Below are 22593 nucleotides of genomic sequence, written 5' to 3' on the forward strand. Positions count from 1 at the left end.
TACATAATGTAAATTTACTAAAATGTTAAAGTCTCCTTTTTAAATTAGTAGGTTGGATATGTGATGGGAAGAAGGTTAAATAATAAACATTATCTTAAAAATTGTAAGTGTTCTGATGTGAAAATTCATTTTAAAATTCCGTATTTCGTATAAAGTTGAGGAGAAAGAATCCTACTAAAGTCTTAGATCATGAAATGATATGTGAGGAAATATGTGAGAGAAAATCAAGGGAAACAAACATAACCATTTATCTGAAGGATCAATGACCTTGAAGAGAAGTAATTTGTTCTCCGATATAACATGAAGAGACTTAATGCATAAGAACTTTTAGGAAAACAATCCAGGAGAGAACTTAAACTTATTTATTTATTTTTTTGAGCCTTGTATCTAACTCTCTGTTCTTTTAATCCCACTCTTTCAAATTGCTTTTAAATTTGTCAGAAAAAGTCCAAGTATACATTATATTTGAGATTGATTATTTTAACTAGATTAGGTTAAAAAAAAAAAAAAGGTACTATCTTGACAGTAGTTAACTTTTTGACTTTGAATAACTCTTTTCAAATACTATGTCCCCGCCCCCCACACCCCCCACCCCCACCACCCCAGGATCTCACCAAGCTCTATTTCTTTCTTTTCTATTTCTTTCTGTTCTATTTATGTCACTCTTTGCTTTAATAGTACACCCACCACAACTTGGACAACTAAAGACAAAGTAAATTAAATAATTTTCTTAATAATTTTTCCTAGATTATGAAATCTTAATCAGGTATATAAATTTCTGCCCAGACTGGGCACAGTGGCTCACGCCTATAATCCCAGCACTTTGGGAGGCCGAGATGGGCAGATCACCTGAGGTCGGGAGTTTGAGGCCAGCCTGACAAACGTAGTGAAATCCCGTCTCTACTAAAAATACAAAAATGAGCTGGGCTTGGTGCTAGGCGCCTGTAATCCCAGCTACTCAGGAGGCTGAGGCAGGAGAATCGCTTGAACCTAGGAGGCAGAGGTTGCAGTGAGCCAACATCGCGCCACTGCACTCCAGTCCGGGCGACAGAGTGAGACTTTGTCTCAAAAAAAAAAAAAAAAGTTGCTAACAAGAATATTTCATTTAACCTTTGGTTAATTAATATAAGGACTTACGTAGAGCTTTTATCTCAAATCCTGTTTAAATTAATCTGGAGCCATTCTTTAGAGGTGTTTCTCATATCTTGAATTTTAAACCCTTATCATGCAGTCTGAGTATCTGACCAGAAGCATCAGGGTTTCCTTTTGGAGCAGTTTTGGTCTATTTGGCATCCTTCAAATCCTGACTTAATTATCCTTTGTACTTGAGAGTCAGTAATATGGTCATTTTAAAACTTAAAATGCACTCTGCAATGCATATTGTGACTTTTCTATTCAATGAGTTAACATGTGGAAGAATTCTGCTATTCTTGCTACACGTGCATGAGCCTGAATTCTTAAAATATGCTGAGAAGTGGCCATATTCTGGGGTTGTAATTTGCAAACTTGTGAAAGGCAAACATATGGTTCAGCAAAATTTGTATTAATTTCAAATATTTAAAGGAGAACTTGTAAAGTCTGATGAAAATAATCATATTGTGTGGATAAATACTGCAGATAACAGAGAAAACACGTAATAACAGTGGATTTAGAATTTAGTAAGCCTTTCTGTCATTTTTTCGAATTTTCTATGTGCACAAACGCATCTTCTGGAAATAATATCAATTACGTATTTTCTTATTCAAAAATAATGGGTTGATTATTTTGTTTTTTACATTTCACTGGTAAGGCTCTCCAAATTTTTTTATTTTGCATAGCTGTGGTTCTGAATCTCAAGAGGAAGAGGTTCAATAGAATATAATGTTTTCCAAATAAGTATATTAGGTGGTTCTATATGATTAAAACGTGCTTAAGTCCAGTTTCGCTGGAATCTCTTTCCTGACGTATCTAACAAATTTTTGAAAATTCTTGGCCGCTATTTCTTCAGATAGCGGGGTTTTGTCCCATCATCTCTCCCCCCTACTTTTAAGATTACAAAATATATTAATTACATGAATATTATAATTTTACTGTGTTTTGTTTTCTATTTTTTAATCTAAATAACTTAGTTTGAGTATTTTCTATTAATTTATTTTTCTTTTTCTTTCTTTCTTTCTTTTTTTCTTTTTTTTTTTTTTTTGAGACGGAGTCTCCCTGTGTCGCCCAGGCTGGAGTGCAGTGGCCAGATCTCAGCTCACTGCAAGCTCCGCCTCCCGGGTTTACGCCATTCTCCTGCTTCAGCCTCCCAAGTAGCTGGGACTACAGGCGCCGTCCACCTCGCCCGGCTAGTTTTTTGTATTTTTTTTAGTAGAGACGGGGTTTCACCGTGTTAGCCAGGATGGTCTCGATCTCTTGACCTAGTGATCCGCCCGTCTCGGCCTCCCAAAGTTCTGGGATTACAGGCTTGAGCCACCGCGCCTGGCCTAATTTATTTTTCATATCGTCATTTTTTTTGTGTCTTTTATCTACCAGTTAATTTTGCGTATCAGAATCTTAAGTTATTGTATTGCCTTATTTTTTCCATTTGATTTTTTTCATATGACTTGAAATTATCCAGCTTATTATCTGTATTAAACGATTAATGAAAGTTATTTTTACGTCTGTTAAGTAATAATTGTGATCCATATATTTGAACGTATCTGTAGCACCTGGGAGAATGTTTCTGTTGTCTGTTTTTCTTAATGTGTCCAGTTTTTCTTAATGTGTCCAGTTTCTCTACAGACCTACTATTTTTTTCCTTTAATGACAGGCATTATATATAAGAAATCACGGAATCCATATAGGAATGTCTTTTTCAAAATAAAAACTATATTATTTGCTGGTACTTCAATTAAAAGTTCAGCTTAATGAAATCAGAGATTTTCACTGATACAACTCTAGGTTTCAGTCTTTGTATTATCCTCAGAAGAACTGCTTAGCTGCCACATTATGTTGAGCTCCTTGGACTCTCACCCTATGTGGTTAATAACTAGTAAATACCTTGAGAGGGAAAGAATACGCAGGGAATAACTTTTAGATGAATGACTCTAATGAATTTATCTGTATTTCAGGATCTTGGTTTTCTAAGTCCTGATTGCCTCAGTAGATCCTATGGAATGTAAATAATTATTTTGATATTGTACGTAACTTTTTTGTGGTTTTCTTGGAGAGGGATTTAGTCAGCTGCAAATTACTACATTGCAATTGGAACCAGAATTCTCCATCTTACTTTCTAAGATATTTATCATGAAGTAAGCAATTTTAGTATTAATTTTATGAACATAATTAATATTTAATTTTAGGTTATTTAAGGAATTGTCATCAGAACACTTGATTGGGTCTGCTAGGCTTTGTCATGTGTCTATCATGTAACTTGAATATTGAGTCTTCCCTATGGTGCAGTATGGCATTTATTAAAGTTTTTTATTTTTTTGAACAGTCTATGCCATTAATACATGAAGTGACAAAACTCAAGTATCATGGACTTTTCAAAATCATAAAGTTTATTAAAATAGTTATTATTGATTAGTTATTCTAAGTACTGAGCTAATCAGTACTTATTTAATAGTGGGGTACAGAACGTGAAACTCAATAATTCACTTACAAATTTAAGTGTCAGTATTATTTGCAAACCAGGTTTCATATTTTTTCATGATAAAAATCACCTATTTCTGCAAAGCAACATTTACTATGACATCTCAATAATCCTAACTATTTAGAATAGTATAATTATCTTCCTCAATATCAAATGAATGAAATTAGCATTTCATTGCTAATTAATTTTAGAATAGGTATGTAAATAATTTACTATTTCTGTGATATTTCAGGTTTACTAACAATGTCCTAATCAATACAAACAACATATTTTTAAACCTTTTTTTAAACAAGAAAAAAGAACTTTTCCATTTATTTATTATTTCCTAGAGCAAATCACTTAACCCACAATAGATTATTTGGACCTTTGTTTATTGAACTTGTATTAAAATATAAAAATAAACACAGATATATTAGTTTTCTTAAGAAAATGATAACAACCTGTATATTATTCTAGATAATTGGCTCTTTATAAATCCCTTTATTGTTTTGTGTGTGTGTGTGTGGTTTGTAGGCTGTCGTCAACTGGCCACTCAATGACACCTCAAAGTGATTTGGACTCCAGTAGCTCTGAAGAATTCTATCAAGCTGTTCATCATGCTGAGCAAACCTTCAGAAAGATGGAAAGTTATTTGAAGCAGCAGCAACTTTGTGATGTTATCCTGATTGTTGGGAACCGAAAGATACCTGCACATAGGTACAGTAGTCTGCCTCTACTGGAAACATGCATTCACATGTTTAAAAGTGACAGACTGGCTTGTAGATTGCAAAGTATTATATGATTACGGAAATAAGGACTCACATTTTTAAGAGACGTTTTTGTTGTCGTTTGTTTTGTTTATACTTGTTTTTTTCTTATTTTTCTCTTGCGGAAAAGTTGAAATGCTATTTTAGGTAATAATTTTTTGAAAAACAAAACAATTATAAAGTGTTTAAAACTAAAACTACTTGTAACTAGGGCTGATAGCTATGGAGGAAAAATGTTATTATCTGGGACTGTGGGATTCAAAATCATACTAATTTTAGGCACACTAATTTGGGAATTGTGCCTAAAATCTGAAATGAAGTATGCTATTCCATCAGAAACTAAAGAAAGATTATCTTAGTTATATATTTATATCAACTAATAAATTAAGGTATTTCCTATTGACATTTTCATTTAATATTTATTTAAAATTAAATTGTTTCATACTGATATTATTTTTAAAGCCATAACACATTTGAAAGCTAATAGTTCTATGCACCAAAATGAATCCAGAAAAACATGGGTGTATATCTACCGTGATAGAAATATTGCAATATGGACGTTGAATTTAAGTCGGTGTCTTGAAATGCATGGGGAAGGACATTTGACACAATAACTACTGTAGGTGATTTAGAGTCCAATCTGTCAGGTAACTATTTAAAGCATTTTGATAATATATTATTGATTTTATTTTTCAAATATAACTGCGAAGTTGAGTTACCATTTGCAAGAGAATTCACAAATAGTCATTATTATTGAGATAATTATTCATTGTCATAATATGTGTGGCAAAACCACAAATTATCCTGAGCTAGCATCTAAATAGCATCTAGATAATAATTCAATTATATTCTTCAGAGTAAGAACTATTCTTGAGAGTGTAATTAAATTTACTTCACTTAACATAAATTAAATCTATTGTATGTATTTTTTGAGAAGACAGGAGGTGTCAGTCAACTCAAAAATATATTAACACATCAGATGTTCATTAATTTTTTAAAAAGAAAAGTGTTTCCTATAATTTCTACAATCTTGTAGTCTTTTATTGGTCTTAATTCAATATTTTCTTTTTCATTTGAAACATTTTTATCCAATCTGGTGAGCAATTATTCTATATTCATAATATTCTACATTGTTTTCTTTATTACTCTTTATATACATTAGTTATTTCCTAAATAGTTTATTTAGTTTTGCAAATTGTTTACAATATTCTTATTGGATGAGAAATCAATATTCTTGTTTTATATTATTCTAAAACATTTGAGCAATGTATTACTTTTACATGTATTATTCTGAACATATAAATATTTAATTTGATTAGTATGATTAAAAAATTAGTTTTTAAAAATCATTATGGCTAACTCAATTCAAATAAAGTTTTATCTTTTCTTTACACTGTTAAGTGATAAATTTAGGCACATTACTATTTTAAAGAGTTTATTTGAGCAAACAGCAACTCATAATCAGGTAGCACGAGAGCACAAGCTGTTCAGGGTCCCACCTAAAGAAGACCAGAGGAAAGTTTTCATAAGACACTTGTGGAAACAAGACAAATAAAATATTTGATTGGTTAAAGCAGGGCAAGAGCCTAGTTAGAGGTTAGTTGGTGGTTTCTGATTGGTTAAATTACTCTGAGTTGGTTTTTGCTTGGTTTAGGTAGAAAATAAAAACCTGAGATGTCTCAGCCTGATGACCTCTCAATTAATTTTTTAACACTATAGTTTAAAACTTTAGTACTAATTATCTTACAAGTAATGTACACCTTAGAATTCTAAGTTAAACAAATATTACTAAATATAAATAAATATTGTGTGACACTTGAAAAGAACAAGCATTGTTGTGAATCATTGCAGGTATTTGATACCACTTTATTGATACTTTTGCCTGATGAAACAGTTGTGATTAATGCACAGCTAGCTCTTGACTTAAAATGAATAATCATTAGTAATAAGCTAATACATTTTAACACTCTTATTATATTTTGGTTAGTACAACTAAATATTGTCTTTAAGTAAAATGTATCTGGTATTGGAATCATTACCACTAAAAATTGTGTGGCTATTATAATAATTTCAAATAATATAAAAATAAATAATTTTTATGAAGATGTATAGCTCTTTCAGTAAAAGCATTGCTAGCTAATGTTATTGACACTCGCTCAGTATTCATTCATAATTATATATGTTTGATTTATATTAATAATATTATCTTTCCAAACTGTCAAATTTTGGTTTTAGTTAACATATTACCCTCATTGAAGGAATCTACACAAAATCATTTATTTATGTGCTGGTTATGTTGTATATGTTTTTAACATGATACTGGTCACAATTATCAATCATTTTATAAGAGGTCATGTTTATGTAATAGTTTTGTTTACTGTTAGGCATATTTTTAAGTAGGTAAGGTCTGAAAAGCTAATAATATTTCAGATAACACATCGATATATTTTTGCATGAAAAATAATTAAAATTCTGAATTTCTTTGTGCTTTAGGCCTTGAAGGAAATCTAAGATGAATATAACTTTCTCACAAATAGCCCAAGATAATTGATCAGCAACAAGTAAACCAAAATATTCGAATGCAAATCCTTGAATTTCAAACATGAAAAATATTTTATAGGTAGGCTACCTTTAATCTGAGGTTTAGATGAGGAAAATTAGGCTGACATAGTCAATATTAACAATTGGATATTTGAATTTTCAATGATAGGAAAATTAGGAGGTGTTCACGGCCTTGTCTGATATAATGTACAGATATGAAGTGAAATATGATTGAGCTTGTGAAAGTTTTCTTCCCCCTTAGCCATTATTAAGAATAAGAGCATTTTGCAGACATAAAGGGGGAAATCTTATGTAACTAACATACTTACTCTTGAGTTGGAAATAATGTTATTTATCATTTTATATTCATCAGAACTGTGTGGAATGATATATGTCAAAAACTTAACAAATTTTATTCCTGTGAGGTAGTCATAAGTAGGAAAGGACGTGTGGCTAACTTTTTTCTGAAATGTATAAACAGATGTATTATTTAAATTTTTACAGCAAGCATGCAATATGTTCATGATCAACTGAAAGCTTAAATGAAGAACAAAATGATATTTGATAGATAGAAAAGTATCCTATTCTACAGAACAAAAACCTTGGCATTTAAAAATGTGTTATATTCTTTTTTCACTGTTGTGCATATTTGACAATAAATTTAGTTATTTCAAGAAAGTATTTATTATTTTAATGTTCTTTATAGTGCACTAGTATGTAGACAGATGAGGCTAAAGTGACAACTGAAATGATACATTTAGCAGCACTTAAACCACAATTAAATACATTAAAAAGAAATTACTTACATAAACTACATATATTAATACTCAGGAGTAGGCAAATAATATTGCTTCTCTGTGTTGATGGAAATTTCATTTACGTAGATTATCTTTAATAGGAGAGGAATAACATTTATTTAATTTTACTAAATCATCCATCCCTAAATCTCTCACTCAGTTTGATAGTTTAAAATAGCTCTGTAGCAACTTCAGAAAAAAATAATTATGAAGCTGAAAAACTTTTGTTTTCTTGATCACTTGGATATCACTTTAATGTTTTGCTTATGTCTATAGTAGATTGTCAGCAGTCCATGAAGCATTTTTCTTTGCACTAATTAAAACAAACAATTATCAAACATAACTCTAGCATTGGCCTATGCCCTCTTGGTGATGCATAATGATTATAAAACATAATGCTTTTCCTTGTAGAGTTTTCAATATACTTGAGGAGTTAAAGATAAACCATAAGATAATTAAATAAATTATTATAGTTGCAGATAACTGCAAGGTAGAATATATGGTTCTAATTCCAAGTTCAAGACATAGTCAAATAAGGAAATGAGCAGCATATGATAGAGTATTATGAACGTTTTTCAGAGAAATTGAGTGTGAGGTAAGCCTAGTGGAAAAGACATGGCATACTATTTTAGGTATCAATAATACTATGGAAAAAATAGAGAACTAAAAAGTTTCTGTTTGCAAAAATTTCAAGGATAATGACTTGGTGGAAATAGAGTTTGTATTGGAAATAACTGGGAAATTAAACCATAAAAATAGGACAAATATGATTATGATAGACCTTAAGAGACAGGAGATAAGTTTTGTACTCGAAACTATGTTTAATTAGAAGCAATGTAGGTTCTTGAGGAGAGGAATTACATAACTGAGTCAAAAATGATGATGATAGTTAACACTCACTGTGTTGATTATGTTCCAGGCCTTGTTTAAAGTGGTTTGCATTTACAAATCATTTTGTCTTTAAAAAACAGAAAATTCTTACTTTCTCACTTTTATCTATAATATGGAAAATGGAGGCATGGAAAACATTTAGAATGTGCCCAAGTTATTCACTCAATAATTGGTGAAAGTAGAACTCAAACCCAGGCAATCTGGGCACTGAAATAATGACTTTAACAACCACAATAGACTGACTATCATAATTTAGAAAGGTAGTTTTGAAATATGGTATGGTTTTAGAAAATGTGTAAAAGACAGGCACGGCAGAAACTAATGATCTGAGAAACTGTTTTGGTTAATCCAGGCATGAAAGGAAGACTATATGAACATAAGGTATGAGCTGAGCAGTATTTTGAAGGATGCTGTCATAAGCCAGGTTCCCTCATAACAGAGCCTGAGCCTGGAATTCAGGTCTTCATGACTGATTTAAAAGCTGACCTCAGAAGAAACAGAAGCAGGATAGGGCAGAGGAAGGAAAAAATCAAGGATGAAGACTTGCTTCATCTTTATCTCTCCGGAAGCTCTGCATATGACTTCCTGCAGAATGAGTCACACTCCAAAGCAAGAATTTATCCTTATTCTTAGTCAGTGCTTTAAGATCAACCCACAGCTTGAGAGTCAGGAGAGGTGGTGGCAGTTGAAGGATAAAGTGTGAGAAGCAGGAACACATAGACTCCCAAGGAATAAGGAGCTCTTATTAGGTCAAGTCCAGTTCCTAAAAAAAAGGAGCATCTTGGTGCTGTTAGGTACTAACATCACTGCCCTGGGGACACAGGCAGGCCTCATGAAGAGGGCAAGAACACATTCAAACAGAAAGATGGATTTTACATCATATTTGATATAGGAAATAAAGTAGAAAGAAACATAGTGGTAATTTCATAATTTTGACTCTCAAAGTTCATAAATTCGATTCTGAAAGTGCACCAATTAGAAACAGGGAAGTATAAAGGAAGGAAATATCAGTGGGAAATCTTCGAGTTTAATTTAGTTATAATGAAATGCTCCTGGGATATGTGATGAGCAGTTCTACAGGCATTTGAGATACAAGGTTAGGTTTGAAACCACCGTAAAAATAATGATTAAGGCAATGCTCAAGAATGATTCTGAAACAGTGAGCGTCAAGGCAAAATGTAGAGGTCTGAATAAAGCCTACAGCAGTGACAGGGTTAAAGAGTAGAACCAAGAAGAAAAATCAATGAATCAGAGGTAAGCTGAGATAAGAAGTCTGCACAGCTTTCGCTAAAAAATAGATTTAAAAAAGGAATGGGAGGTTAACAATATCAAACACCATAATAAATTGAAGTGGAACTTACAAAAGTTTAATAGATTTGGAAGGAAATAAATTTGTAGTGATCTCAATAAGAGATTTTCTAGTGTGGTTGCATGCATGTACTTCTTTATGTATGTTTTACTCCTGCTTCTCTGGCATTACTAGAACAAAATATGTACATATAAAAATATTAATTTATGTTATGCATTAAATCCCTCTTCTAAAATTTAATTCATATCTTATGTCACCAAATCTAAATGCAGTATAAACTTTTCTGCAGGTTTTTTTTTTTTTTTTTTTTTTTTTTTTTTACTGAGTTAGTAGGATTTAGTATATTGTAGTTGACCGAGAAGGTATTATGTAATTATTTAAAATTGAATAATAGAGGTTATAATATTTTGCTCTATAGAGATGTGGCATTGCTGCAACTATAGACATTGTATGTGTAAGATTAAGCTGGTTAAATTTATGTTGATATATTTCTTATGTGTAGGAAATATATTTATCTTCTAGTTTATGATCGTTTGTATCATACAATGATTTAATTAATGCTTTTGATAAAACTGACCATCTGACACTAATTTATCTAATTGGTAAGTAATAAATATTTGAAGATATCTGTGTCTTAATCATTTTTTCAAATTCTGATATTATAAAGAGTTGACATTTTAGTTACTAACTGCCTGAAATAAATGCATAGGGAACTGAGAACTTTAAATATGTCTAACATGTTACAATCCTCAGCATTAATATTAATAAAATATTTAAAACCACGAATCTTATAAGGTATTTCTTAAATGCATAAATTAGATAGTTAAGTCATGTTTTCCAATTAAAAGAATGTATTTTGTGTTCAAGTTAAATTATAACATGCCCTTCCGCTTCTCTTGTATATAAGATAAAATATATAGCAGATAAAACTTCAAAATAAATACATGAAAAAAAAAGGCTCCTGAAAAGTTTTAGATAATAATTTCCTGTGTTGATCTAACTTCCTTTCTTTTCTCTATAGTGTTCTTAGGAAAAACAAGCATTCAAATTTTACTGTGGTTTTGCTTATACGTGTAAGCATCACTATAATTCTTTTGACATATTCCCAACTGTTTTGAGCACTTCTTTACTCTCTGCAACAAAAGGTATTCCAGGCTGATTTTATGCTTACTTTGCTCCACTCTGCAGTCTGTTCTTTTTCTAAGGAGTCTTTGACAGACATGCACACATACATATATATGCACAAACACAAATAAAATTCATATATTTTATGTTTAAAACAAACAATTTATATTAATACCTTCAATTTCAATCCATAATACCTTCAATTTCATAGGTTTGATTTTTTTAAGTCTTCTGCCTTTCCATACAGGAACATCTTGAAGATATTGCAAGTTGGATTCTAGACTACCATAATGAAGTGAATATCACAATTAAGCAAGTCACCTATATATATACATATTATATATATAATATATATTATATATTATATGTTTGTTTATAAATATATATGTTTTTAACAAATATATCAGTTCTGTTTACATGATACTGTAGGTCTAATAAGTGTGCAATAGCATTACATCATCATGTATGTATGTGTACATACAGTCATTTAAAAACTGCTTTATTGCTAAAAAATACTAACAATCATCTGAGCCTTCTGGGAGTGTTAATCTTTTTGCTAGTGATGGGTCTTAACTCCCTGTTGATGACTGCTGATTGATCAGGGTGGTGGTTGCAGAAGGTTGGGGTATCTGTGGCGATTTTTAAAATAGGACAATAATGAAATATGTTGCAACAATTGATTCTCCTTTATTTTATATATATATATATATGTATATGTATATATATGTGTGTGTGTGTGTGTGTGTATATGTATGTGTACATATAGCATGGGTTGCTGTTTGATAGCATTCTATCCATGGTAATCAATTTTCTCTTCAACCCTACTGCTGCTCTGTCAATTAAGTTTGTGTAATATTCATTTTTTTTTCTTTTTTTTTTGATTCAGCGTCTTGCTTTGTGGCCCTAGGCTGGGGCACAGTGGTGTGATCTTGGCTCACTACAATCTCCATTTCCCGGGTTCAAGCGATTCTCATGATTCAGCCACCTGAGTAGCTGGGATTAGAGGCACATGCCACCACGCCCATCTAATTTTTGTATTTTTAGTAGAGACAGCATTTTCCCATCTTGACCAGGCTGGTCTTGAACTCCTGGCCTCAAGTGATCCACCAGCCACCTCCCAAAAAGTTTAGATTACAGGCATAAGCCACAAGGCCCCACTAGTTTGTGTAATATTCTAAATCCTTTCTTGTCATTTCAATGTTCTTCACAGAATTTTCGCCAGGAGTAGACACCATCTAAAGAATCACTTTCTTTGCTCATCCATTAGAAGCAACTCTTCATCCATTCAAATTTGATCATGACATTGCAGCACATCAGTTACATCTTCAGACTCCACTTCTAGTTCTAGTTCTTTGGCTAGAGGTTACTTCTAGTAAGGTTACTTCCTCCACTGATGTGTTAAACCCTTCAAAGTCATACTTGAGGGTTGGAATCTTCTCTTTTTCCAAACTAGTTGATATTTTTACTTCCTCCTATGACTTATGAATGTACTTAATTGTATGTAGGACAGTGAAATTTTCCAGAAAGTTTTAAATTTACTTTGCCAGATGATTCAACCGAATTACTATTTACAGCATCTAGAGACTTATTTTTCAAAGAACTAAAAATAAAACTACCATTCAATTCAGCAGTCCAACTACTGAGTGTCTACCCAAAGGAAACAAAATCAATATATTGAAAAAAACCTGGTATATTAATTGAACCTCTATTCACAATATCAACTATGTGGAATCAACCTAACTGTTCATCAGTGGATGAGTGGATAAATAAAATGTGATATAGATATATATGGAATACTATTCAGCCATTAAAAAAGTGAAATCATGTCATTCATGGTCACATCGATGGACTTAGAGGTCATTTTCTTAACTGAAACAAGCCAGGCACAGAAAGACAAATGTCATATGTCCTTACTGATAAGTAGTTGCTAAAAACTGTGATTACATGGACATAGAGAGTTGAATAATAGATAATGGAGATCCAGAAGAGTGAGGAGGTGGGAAGGAGAAGGAAGATGAAAAAATGGTTAATGGGTACAATGTACATTGTTTAGAAGATGGATACCCTAAAATCCCTGTCTTGACCATTACACGATCTATACATGTAACAAAATTGCGTGTGTATGCAAAAATCTGTACAAATAAAAAGGAAAAACAAAAGAAATGAAATATACTTTTTAAAAATAATATGATTTGAAAGTCAAAATTGTTTCATATTGAGCTGCACAGTGGATATGTTAGCAGGTCTAAAGACAACATTTATCTCCTTGTACATCTCTGTCAGAGGTCTTGAGCAACCAGGCACATTGTCAATGAGCAGTAAATCTCAACTGTGGGCTTAAAATCCCCAGTAAGCCATTCTGCAAACAGATGTGCTGTCGTCCGGGCTTTATTGTTCCATTTCTAAAACACTGGCAGAGTAGACGTAGTGTAATTCTTTTTTTTTTTTTTTTTTTTAATTATACTTTAAGCTCTAGGGTACATGTGGATAACGTGCAGGTTTGTTACATATGTATACCTGTGCCATGTTGGCGTGCTGCACCCATCAACTCGTCAGCACCCATCAACTCGTCATTTACATCAGGTATAACTCCCAATGCAATCCCTCCCCCCTCCCCCTTCCCCGTGATAGGCCCCGGTGTGTGATGTTCCCCTTCCTAAGTCCAAGTGATCTCATTTTTCAGTTCCCACCTATGAGTGAGAACATGCAGTGTTTGGTTTTCTGTTCTTGCGAGAGTTTGCTAAGAATGATGGTTTCCAGCTGCATCCATGTCCCTACAAAGGACACAAACTCATCCTTTTTGATGGCTGCATAGTATTCCATGGTGTATATGTGCCACATTTTCTTAATCCAGTCTGTCACCGATGGACATTTGGGTTGATTCCAAGTCTTTGCTATTGTGAATAGTGCCGCAATAAACATACGTGTGCATGTGTCTTTATAGCAGCATGATTTATAATCCTTTGGGTATATACCCAGTAATGGGATGGCTGGGTCATATGGTACTTCTAGTTCTAGATCCTTGAGGAATCGCCATACTGTTTTCCATAATGGTTGAACTAGTTTACAATCCCACCAACAGTGTAAAAGTGTTCCTATTTCTCCACATCCTCTCCAGCACCTGTTGTTTCCTGACTTTTTAATGATTGCCATTCTAACTGGTGTGAGATGGTATCTCATTGTGGTTTTCATTTGCATTTCTCTGATGGCTAGTGGTGATGAGCATTTTTTCATGTGTCTGTTGGCTGTATGAATGTCTTCTTTTGAGAAGTGTCCGTTCATATCCTTTGCCCACTTTTTGATGGGGTTGTTTGTTTTTTTCTTGTAAATTTGTTTGAGTTCTTTGTAGGTTCTGGATATTAGCCCTTTGTCAGATGAGTAGATTGCAAAAATTTTCTCCCATTCTGTAGGTTGCCTGTTCACTCTGAAGGTAGTTTCTTTTGCTGTGCAGAAGCTCTTTAGTTTAATTAGATCCAATTTGTCAATTTCAGCTTTTGTTACTGTTGCTTTTGGTGTTTTAGACATGAAGTCCTTGCCCATGCCTATGTCCTGAATGGTATTACCTAGGTTTTCTTCTAGGGTTTTCATGGTATTAGGTCTAACATTTAAGTCTCTAATCCATCTTGAATTAATTATCGTATAAGGTAGTGTCTTGGAGTTGCTCTTCTCGAGGAGTATCTTTGTGGCGTTCTCTGTATTTCCTGGATTTGAATGTTGGCCTGCCCTACTAGGTTGGGGAAGTTCTCCTGGATGATATCCTGAAGAGTGTTTTCCAACTTGGTTCCATTTTCCCCCTCACTTTCAGGCACCCCAATCAGACGTAGATTTGGTCTTTTTACATAATCCCATACTTCTTGCAGGCTTTGTTCATTTCTTTTTCTTCTTTTTTCTTTAGGTTTCTCTTCTCGCTTCATTTCATTCATTTGATCCTCAATCGCTGATACTCTTTCTTCCAGTTGATCGAGTCGGTTACTGAAGCTTGTGCATTTGTCACATATTTCTCATGTCATGGTTTTCATCTCTGTCCATTCGTTTATGGCCTTCTCTGCATTAATTATTCTAGTTATCAATTCTTCCACCTTTTTTTCAAGATTTTTAGTTTCTTTGCGCTGGGTACGTAATTCCTCCTTTAGCTCTGAGAAGTTTGATGGACTGGAGCCTTCTTCTCTCATCTCGTCAAAGTCATTCTCTGTCCAGCTTTGATCCGTTGCTGGCGATGAGCTGCGTTCCTTTGCAGGGGGCGATGCGCTCTTATTTTTTGAATTTCCAGCTTTTCTGCCCTGCTTTTTCCCCATCTTTGTGGTTTTATCTGCCTCTGGTCTTTGATGATGGTGATGTATTGATGGGGTTTTGGTGTGGGTGTCCTTCCTGTTTGTTAGTTTTCCTTCTAACAGTCAGGACCCTCAGCTGTAGGTCTGTTGGAGATTGCTTGAGGTCCACTCCAGACCCTGTTTGCCTGGGTATCAGCAGCAGAGGCTGCAGAAGATAGAATATTGCTGAAGAGCGAGTGTACCTGTCTGATTCTTACTTTGGAAGCTTCCTCTCAGGGGTGTACTCCACCCTGTGAGGTGTGGGGTGTCGGTCTGCCCCTAGTGGGGGATGTCTCCCAGTTAGGCTACCCACTTGAGCAGGGAGTCTGTCCATTCTCAGATCTCAACCTCCCTGTTGGGAGATCCACTGCTCACTTCAAAGCTGTCAGACAGAGTCGTTTGCATCTGCAGAGGTTTCAGCTGCTTTTTGTTGTTGTTGTTGTTTAGCTGTGCCCTGTCCCCACAGGTGGAGTCTACAGAGACAGGCAGGACTCCTTGAGCTGCTGTGAGCTCCACCCAGTTCGAGCTTCCCGGCAGCTTTGTTTGCCTACTTAAGCCTCAGCAATGGCGGGCGCCCCTCCCCCAGCCTCGCTGCTGCCTTGCCGCCAGATCACAAACTGCTGTGCTAGCAATGATGGAGGCTCCCTGGGCGTGGGACCCTCCCGGCCAGGTGTGGGATATAGTCTCCTGGTGTGCCTGTTTGCTAAGATCCTTGGTAGAGAGCAGTCTTGGGGTGGGAGTTACCCGATTTTCCAGGTGTTGTGTGTCTCAGTTCCCCTGGCTAGGGAAAGGGATTCCCTTCCCCCTTGCGCTTCCCAGGTGAGGCGATGCCTCGCCCTGCTTCAGCTCTGGCTGGTCGGGCTGCAGCAGCTGACCAGCACTGATTGTCAGGCACTCCCTAGTGAGATAAACCCAGTACCTCAGTTGAAAATGCAGAAATCACCTGTCTTCTGTGTCGCTGGCACGGGGAGTTGGAGACTGGAGCTGTTCCTATTCGGCCATCTTCGAGGTAGTGTAATTCTTAAGAGCCCTAGGATTTTCAGAATGATAATGAGCATTGGCTTCAATTTAAACTCACTGGTGCATTAGTCCCTAAAAAGAGAGTTAGCCTGTCCTTTGAAGCTTAGAAGCCAGCCATTGACTTCTCTCTAACTATGAAAATCCTAGATGATATCTTCTTTAAATATATGGTCAACATTGAAAAATTTGTTGTTTAGTGTAGCCACTTTCATCAATGATCATAGAAGCTGCAGCTTCTATTAGGTTGGGACAAAATTAATTGCTGTTTTTGACATTAAAAATAATGGCAAAAACCATAATAACTTTTGCACCAACCCACTTGCTGTTTCACTTTGTACTTTTATGTTATGGAGAAGACTTCTTTCCTTAAACTTCATAAGCTAACTTCTGCCAGCTTTGTACTTTTCTTCTGCAATTTCTTCACCTCTCTCAGCCTTCATGAAATTGAAAGAGTTAAGGCCTTGCTCTGGATTAGGCTTTGGCTCAAGGAAATGTTGTGGCAGGTTTCATCTTCTATCCAGATCATTCACTTTCTCCATTGCAGGAATAAGTCTGTTGTGCTTTCTTATTATTCATATGTTCACTAGAGTAGCACTTTTAATTCACTTCAAGAATTTTTCCTTTGCATTCACAACTTGACTAAGTGTTTGGCACAAGAGGTTTAGCTTTTGCTCTTGTTCCACTTTCTACATGTCTCCCTCACTAAACTTAATCATTTCCAGCTTTTGATTTAAAGTGAGAGACATGCAACACTTCCATTCATTTGGACACTTATAGGGCATTGCAGGGTTACTAGTTGGCCTAGTTTTTAATATTGTGTCTCGGGGAATAGGGAGACCCATGGAGAAGGGGAGTAATGAGGGGGTGGCCAGTTAGTGAAGCAGTCAGAACAGTACTTATTGAGTTTATTGTCTGATATGGGTTTATGACACCCCCACACAAGAACAATTGTAACATCAAATATCACTAGTCACACATTAATGTAACAGACATAATAACAATAAAATATTTGGAATATTGCCAGAATGACCAAAATGTGACGAAGATACATGAAGCGAGCACATGCTGTTGGAAAAATGGTGCTGATGGGATTGCTAGATAATGAGTTGCTTTAAGCCTTCAATTATTTTTTTTTTAATTGCAACATCTGAAAAGCACCGTAAAGTGAAATGCAATAAAATAAGGCATACTTGTATTTGTAATTAAATTTTCTATCAGATAAACCAAATAATTTTACTTTATTTTTAAAGCAATCAAAGAGCTGTGAATATACCAATAACAACCAAAACAAAACAAAACAGAGAACAAATAACAACACCTAAGAACTAAAGGCCAGTTCCCTTCTTAGCCTCTACTTTTTTGTTGGGGAATTACAATATCTGTTATACAATCAAATTTGACTGTAAATGGAAAAAGTAGGAGAATGTTATCGATGTCTCAAATAAAAATCAGTCAATGGAAATTGACCAAGAGATGACCATGATCTTTAAAGTATTAGAAAAGAAAAAAAAAAGTAACTATCATAAATAATACAAAATATTTATAGGAAAAGATAGATAACAAAGAATAAAGCAATTGGGAATATAAAGACATTTGAGAAAATTCAACTGATTAGAAATTACCTAAAGTAAAGCAGAGAGCAAAACAAAAATTGAGTGTAAAATGAATTAAGATTGAATAGTCTATGTAGCATTCTCAGTTGTTGAACCATATATGCAATTTGAGTCCTAGAATGGGTCAGAGAGTCAATTTGGTGAAAATATGAGTAATTATTTGCAGATAATTTTCAAAAATTGCTTTCAAAGATCCATTCACTACTCCAGGAAGTACAGAAAATCATATGGCGAGTAAATATTAAGTCCCACTTATAGCTAAATAACTAAAACCCTAAGATCAAAAAAGTTGAAAACAAAAAGAAAGGGCATATTGCATCAGAAGAACAACTGTAAGAATGAAAGCTAGCTTTCTATTAAAAACAAGGTGGTCTGGGTGTAGTGTCTCGTACCTGTAATCCCAATGCTTTGGTAGGCTGAGTCAGGACAATTACTCGAGGCCAGGAGCTCCAGACCAGCCTGGGCAACATAGCAAGACCCTGCCTACAAAAAATACAAAAACTAGCTAGGAATGGTAGTGAATGCTTGTGGTCCTAGCTGCTTGAGAGGCTCAGGCAGAAGAATTACTTGGGCCCAGGAGTTTGAGGTGCCAATGAGCTATGATTGTGTCATTGGACTCCAGCCTGGGTGACAAAGCAAGACCTTATTTTTAAAACAAACAAACAAACAAATTGACAAAAAAAAAAAACTCCAGCAGTGGTGTCTAATTTATAATGAAATTCTATATTTCAATTTCAAAAAAAAAAACCTCACCCTAGAATACTATAACATGTGTAAATAACTTTTAAAATGTACTAGACATGTAACTACATAAAATCATCTTCAAATAAATGAAAGCTGTATATATATTTTTTTATTTTTTGCCATCAGACTTATAGTACAAGAAATAACTAAAGATATTTCTTCCAATATTGAGATCAGATTAAAGTCGACTTCGAAAATGAATGGAAAGCATCAAAAATGGTGAAAAACGCAGTAAATTTAAATATATTTTTGCTATCACAGTTATGTTCTTCTTTTAGATTTTTGACTAGCAGAGGGAGTGTTTTATGTTGCAAATTTCTTACAATATCCATGAAGGTAGACTGTTATTGGTTAATGTGATCTCTGGACAAATTTAGCAAATATCCGAGCAGGGGCCGAATCTGCTGTGCAACTTGTTTTTGTGTAGACCATAAGCTAAAATTCATTTTTGAATTTTCAATTGATTGAGTTTTTTTTTAAAGGAAAATATGCAACAGAGATTATGTGTATCATTCTCAACATGTAAAATATTTCCTATTTGGCCCTTTATAGAAAACAAATTTCTGGTTCCTGCCATAGAGCAACCACTTTAAACACACATGTATGTGCATACACACATGTGAAAAACATGTAGTCAACATAATGAATGATATGAAATAATTACTGTGTAAAGATTTATCCAAAGAACAAATAGAACAAATTTAAAACGAATATAAATTGGTACAACTAAAACCAAATGTAATTTTGTGAACAATATACATTAAACATTTTAGAACCCATGCTGGATGTGCTGGTTTGTGCATGTTGTCCCAGCTCAGGAGGCTGAGGCAAGCAGATTGCTTTGAGCCCCGGGGTTCAAGGCTGCTATGAGTTATCATCATGCCACAGAACAACATCCTAGACAACAGAATGAGATACTGTCTTTAAAAAAATGTTGAAATTATAGACAAATAAATTAATGTTAGGATTTAAATAAAGTGAAAAAATCTTTGGAAAATTTAAGATGCAAAAGTGAATATATGAAGAAATAAAGCATTTGAATAAGCTTTGTGAGTTAGTAAATAATGGAAATGATATTAGAAAAGTCTTCTTCAAAATAGCCAAATGTAGACGGTTTTTCAGGTAATTTCTGAAAGATCTTAAAGGAAAAAGTAATTGCTTTATTCTAAAAGTTGTTACACAACATTAAAAGGTTGTAACTCTCAGCTCATATTATGAGACCACTATAACCTCGATTCAAAAATCTGGAAAATACAAGAAAATAAAATTAGAGATTTATTTATCTTATAATTATACTTGAAGATATCATAATATTTTTCCATTTTAAAAGTATCATTCAAACATTATAAATTTTAATACCAAATATTATAAAAATTGTTTGCAAAACTAGAAATTAAAGAGGTTTTTCTGACTTAGTAAAACTTATATTCCAAATATATTCAGCAGGAATCATACTGAAGAGAGAAATTTTAGATGCATTCCTGTTAATATAGAAAACAACACAAAATGCCTCTGTCACAGCACTGGAGGTGGTAGATGAGGTTGTAAAGAAAGAGAAAGAAGAGGAGTTATACAGAATGAACAGGAATAGGTCAAAAGAATATCACTTGCAGATGATGTAGTCATCTACCTAAATGTAAAAAGAAATAGCAGAATCAAAAGAGCTAGTAAAAATAATTCACCAGATGTACCAGATAAAGGATGAATCTATGAATTTCTCAATAAATTATAACAGAAAAACAAACCAACCAAAATAGAATAAAAAGTAGATAGTATATACAAAGCCAACAAAATTGTAACGATATAAGAATCAACCAAAAATCTATATAGCAATTTTCAGGAAAACTTTAAAATTGAAAAGGAAACAAAGTATCCTGAATATAGGGATAGATATTTTATACTTTTAGATGGAATGAATTTGTATGAAAATTATACCAAATCTCCCCAAATAAAATAAAAAAGTTAAAGCATTTTTAAATCAAAATGCTTTAGGAATTATTTTTAAAACTTAAAATATTACTTAAGACTTGAAAGCCTAAAACTCTACTTATTAAATAATAAAATGTAACTAATAGTTAAATTTAAAATATTAAAGAAAGGGATTTGCCTTATGGGTTATAAAGACAGATATATATTTTTAAAATACTATTTTATTGGCACAAGAACAGGCAAATAAACAAAACGTAATAAAAATCTCATCAGCAGATCAATATACATTATGCATTCAAATTCACGATAGTTCAGTGGGGAAAGTTAGCATGGTGGAAGGTGGGTCATTATATAAAGAAAACTATAATGTATTATTTAAAAAGCCTGAAGCCCTAAATGTGAAAGAAAAAACATCTTTAAAGTGATAGAAGAAAATGTATGAGAATGCTCTATTACGAAAAGTTAGGGGAAGATTTATTCAATCAGTTTTGTAAAGTACAACTCATGAGGCAATAAATAAAATGCATTAACTGATTGATCAATAGATTGATTCTGTGCTCTGCGTTGCATTCTGGTTGACACAGTGATTTTCTGCCTTACATTCACGACCTAAATTAGAACCTGTTACTCTTTCAGGCTTGTTCTGAGTTCAGTCTCCGACTATTTTGCGGCCATGTTTACAAGTGATGTTTGTGAAGCCAAGCAAGAGGAGATCAAAATGGAAGGCATAGACCCCAATGCTCTCTGGGACCTTGTCCAATTTGCATATACAGGTATGGCAAAGTAATTGTAACATCATACTGATGTCTTTTAAATTTTAGCTCATTTCCTTTAAGTACCGGATTTAAAGCTTTTAAAAAAATTCTGTATCTTTTCAGTTGAATACTATTTAGTAGATCAAAAATCAGACTAACTTTTTATTATCAGTGAAATTACAAATGTATATATGTATGCATATACATTTCATTCTTCCACAAAGGATTTAAACTGGCTTACATAAATAAGTAAATAGTAGAACCTGGGAGAGAAACAGGGTGGATACAAATTATTGAATAAAAATTTGTTTATGACCATGTTTGCTTAGGAAAGAAAGGAGATTCTAATTGTCTTTTCTTTTGGAAATGATGGGTTCAAATAACTTTTTCCCTGAAATGTCTTACTTTAATGTAAAAACTTTCACAGAATGTTTAATGTGGACTTAACAAATCATTTGAAATGGACAATAGATACTTAGAGTTGTGCAAATGATATTTTTGAAGTTTTTTTTTTTTCTGATCTACTATGTTGACATCTTCTGTTGATCATTGTATTGTGTTATTGGTGCATTCAAATAATTTTGCCATTGTAGCAAATATTTGTTGAATTTTACTCAGTATGCAAGTATTAATTGTATATGTAGAGAATAACTAACAAATCTATGTATTTGCCCTCGTGAAGCTCACAGACCAAATGAACAGAAGATGTAGATGAGGACATAAATGTGATATAATGCCAAATGTTAAGAGAGTTAGAAGGCGTAAAACACACAGAGCATTATCAGGGCTTACACTTTTTAATAACTGTTTACATTTAGCCAGAAGAGGAGGACATAAAATCTTGTGAAAGAAACCAACGCAGACAGTATATATTGATGGTTTGTTTTATGTATTATTTCTTATAGATGGAATGTGGTTCATTTTACCTAAATTCTTAATACTAGTGTGAGATGAAGATAGACAGGTTCTGGCCTAGTTATCAAAGCAGCAGGAATGTAGTTTAAGGAGTTTTATTTTTACAGCATTTCTGCTAACAGAAAAATGAGATGACATTGTGAAGATCAGTCACTGGAGCCCAAACACCTGGGAACGAGGAGGACTCTGTCCTCTTTAAGGATTTCACTTATACTGGAGAAGGATTTGCTAACACTAAGATAATACTCAGTAAATAAGCTTACTGGAAAAAAAAAAAAAGTCCAC

The 22593-nt window shown here is 33.6% G+C and overlaps 1 protein-coding gene across 2 annotated transcripts in view; it reads left to right on the forward strand.

Annotated features, from left to right (window-relative positions):
* The window catches only part of LOC105489954 (kelch like family member 1), a 437149-nt gene that overhangs the window by 151006 nt on the left and 263550 nt on the right, over positions 1 to 22593 (forward strand). For both annotated transcript variants that reach the window (XM_071081257.1, XM_011755115.3), the window contains exons 2-3: positions 4127 to 4309; positions 21275 to 21411. In XM_071081257.1, the coding sequence (XP_070937358.1) occupies positions 4127 to 4309; positions 21275 to 21411 (320 nt within the window). The remainder of the gene's footprint in view (positions 1 to 4126; positions 4310 to 21274; positions 21412 to 22593) is intronic.

Source organism: Macaca nemestrina, chromosome 16, assembly GCF_043159975.1.
Source record: "Macaca nemestrina isolate mMacNem1 chromosome 16, mMacNem.hap1, whole genome shotgun sequence".
Classification (NCBI taxonomy): Eukaryota; Metazoa; Chordata; class Mammalia; order Primates; family Cercopithecidae; genus Macaca; species Macaca nemestrina.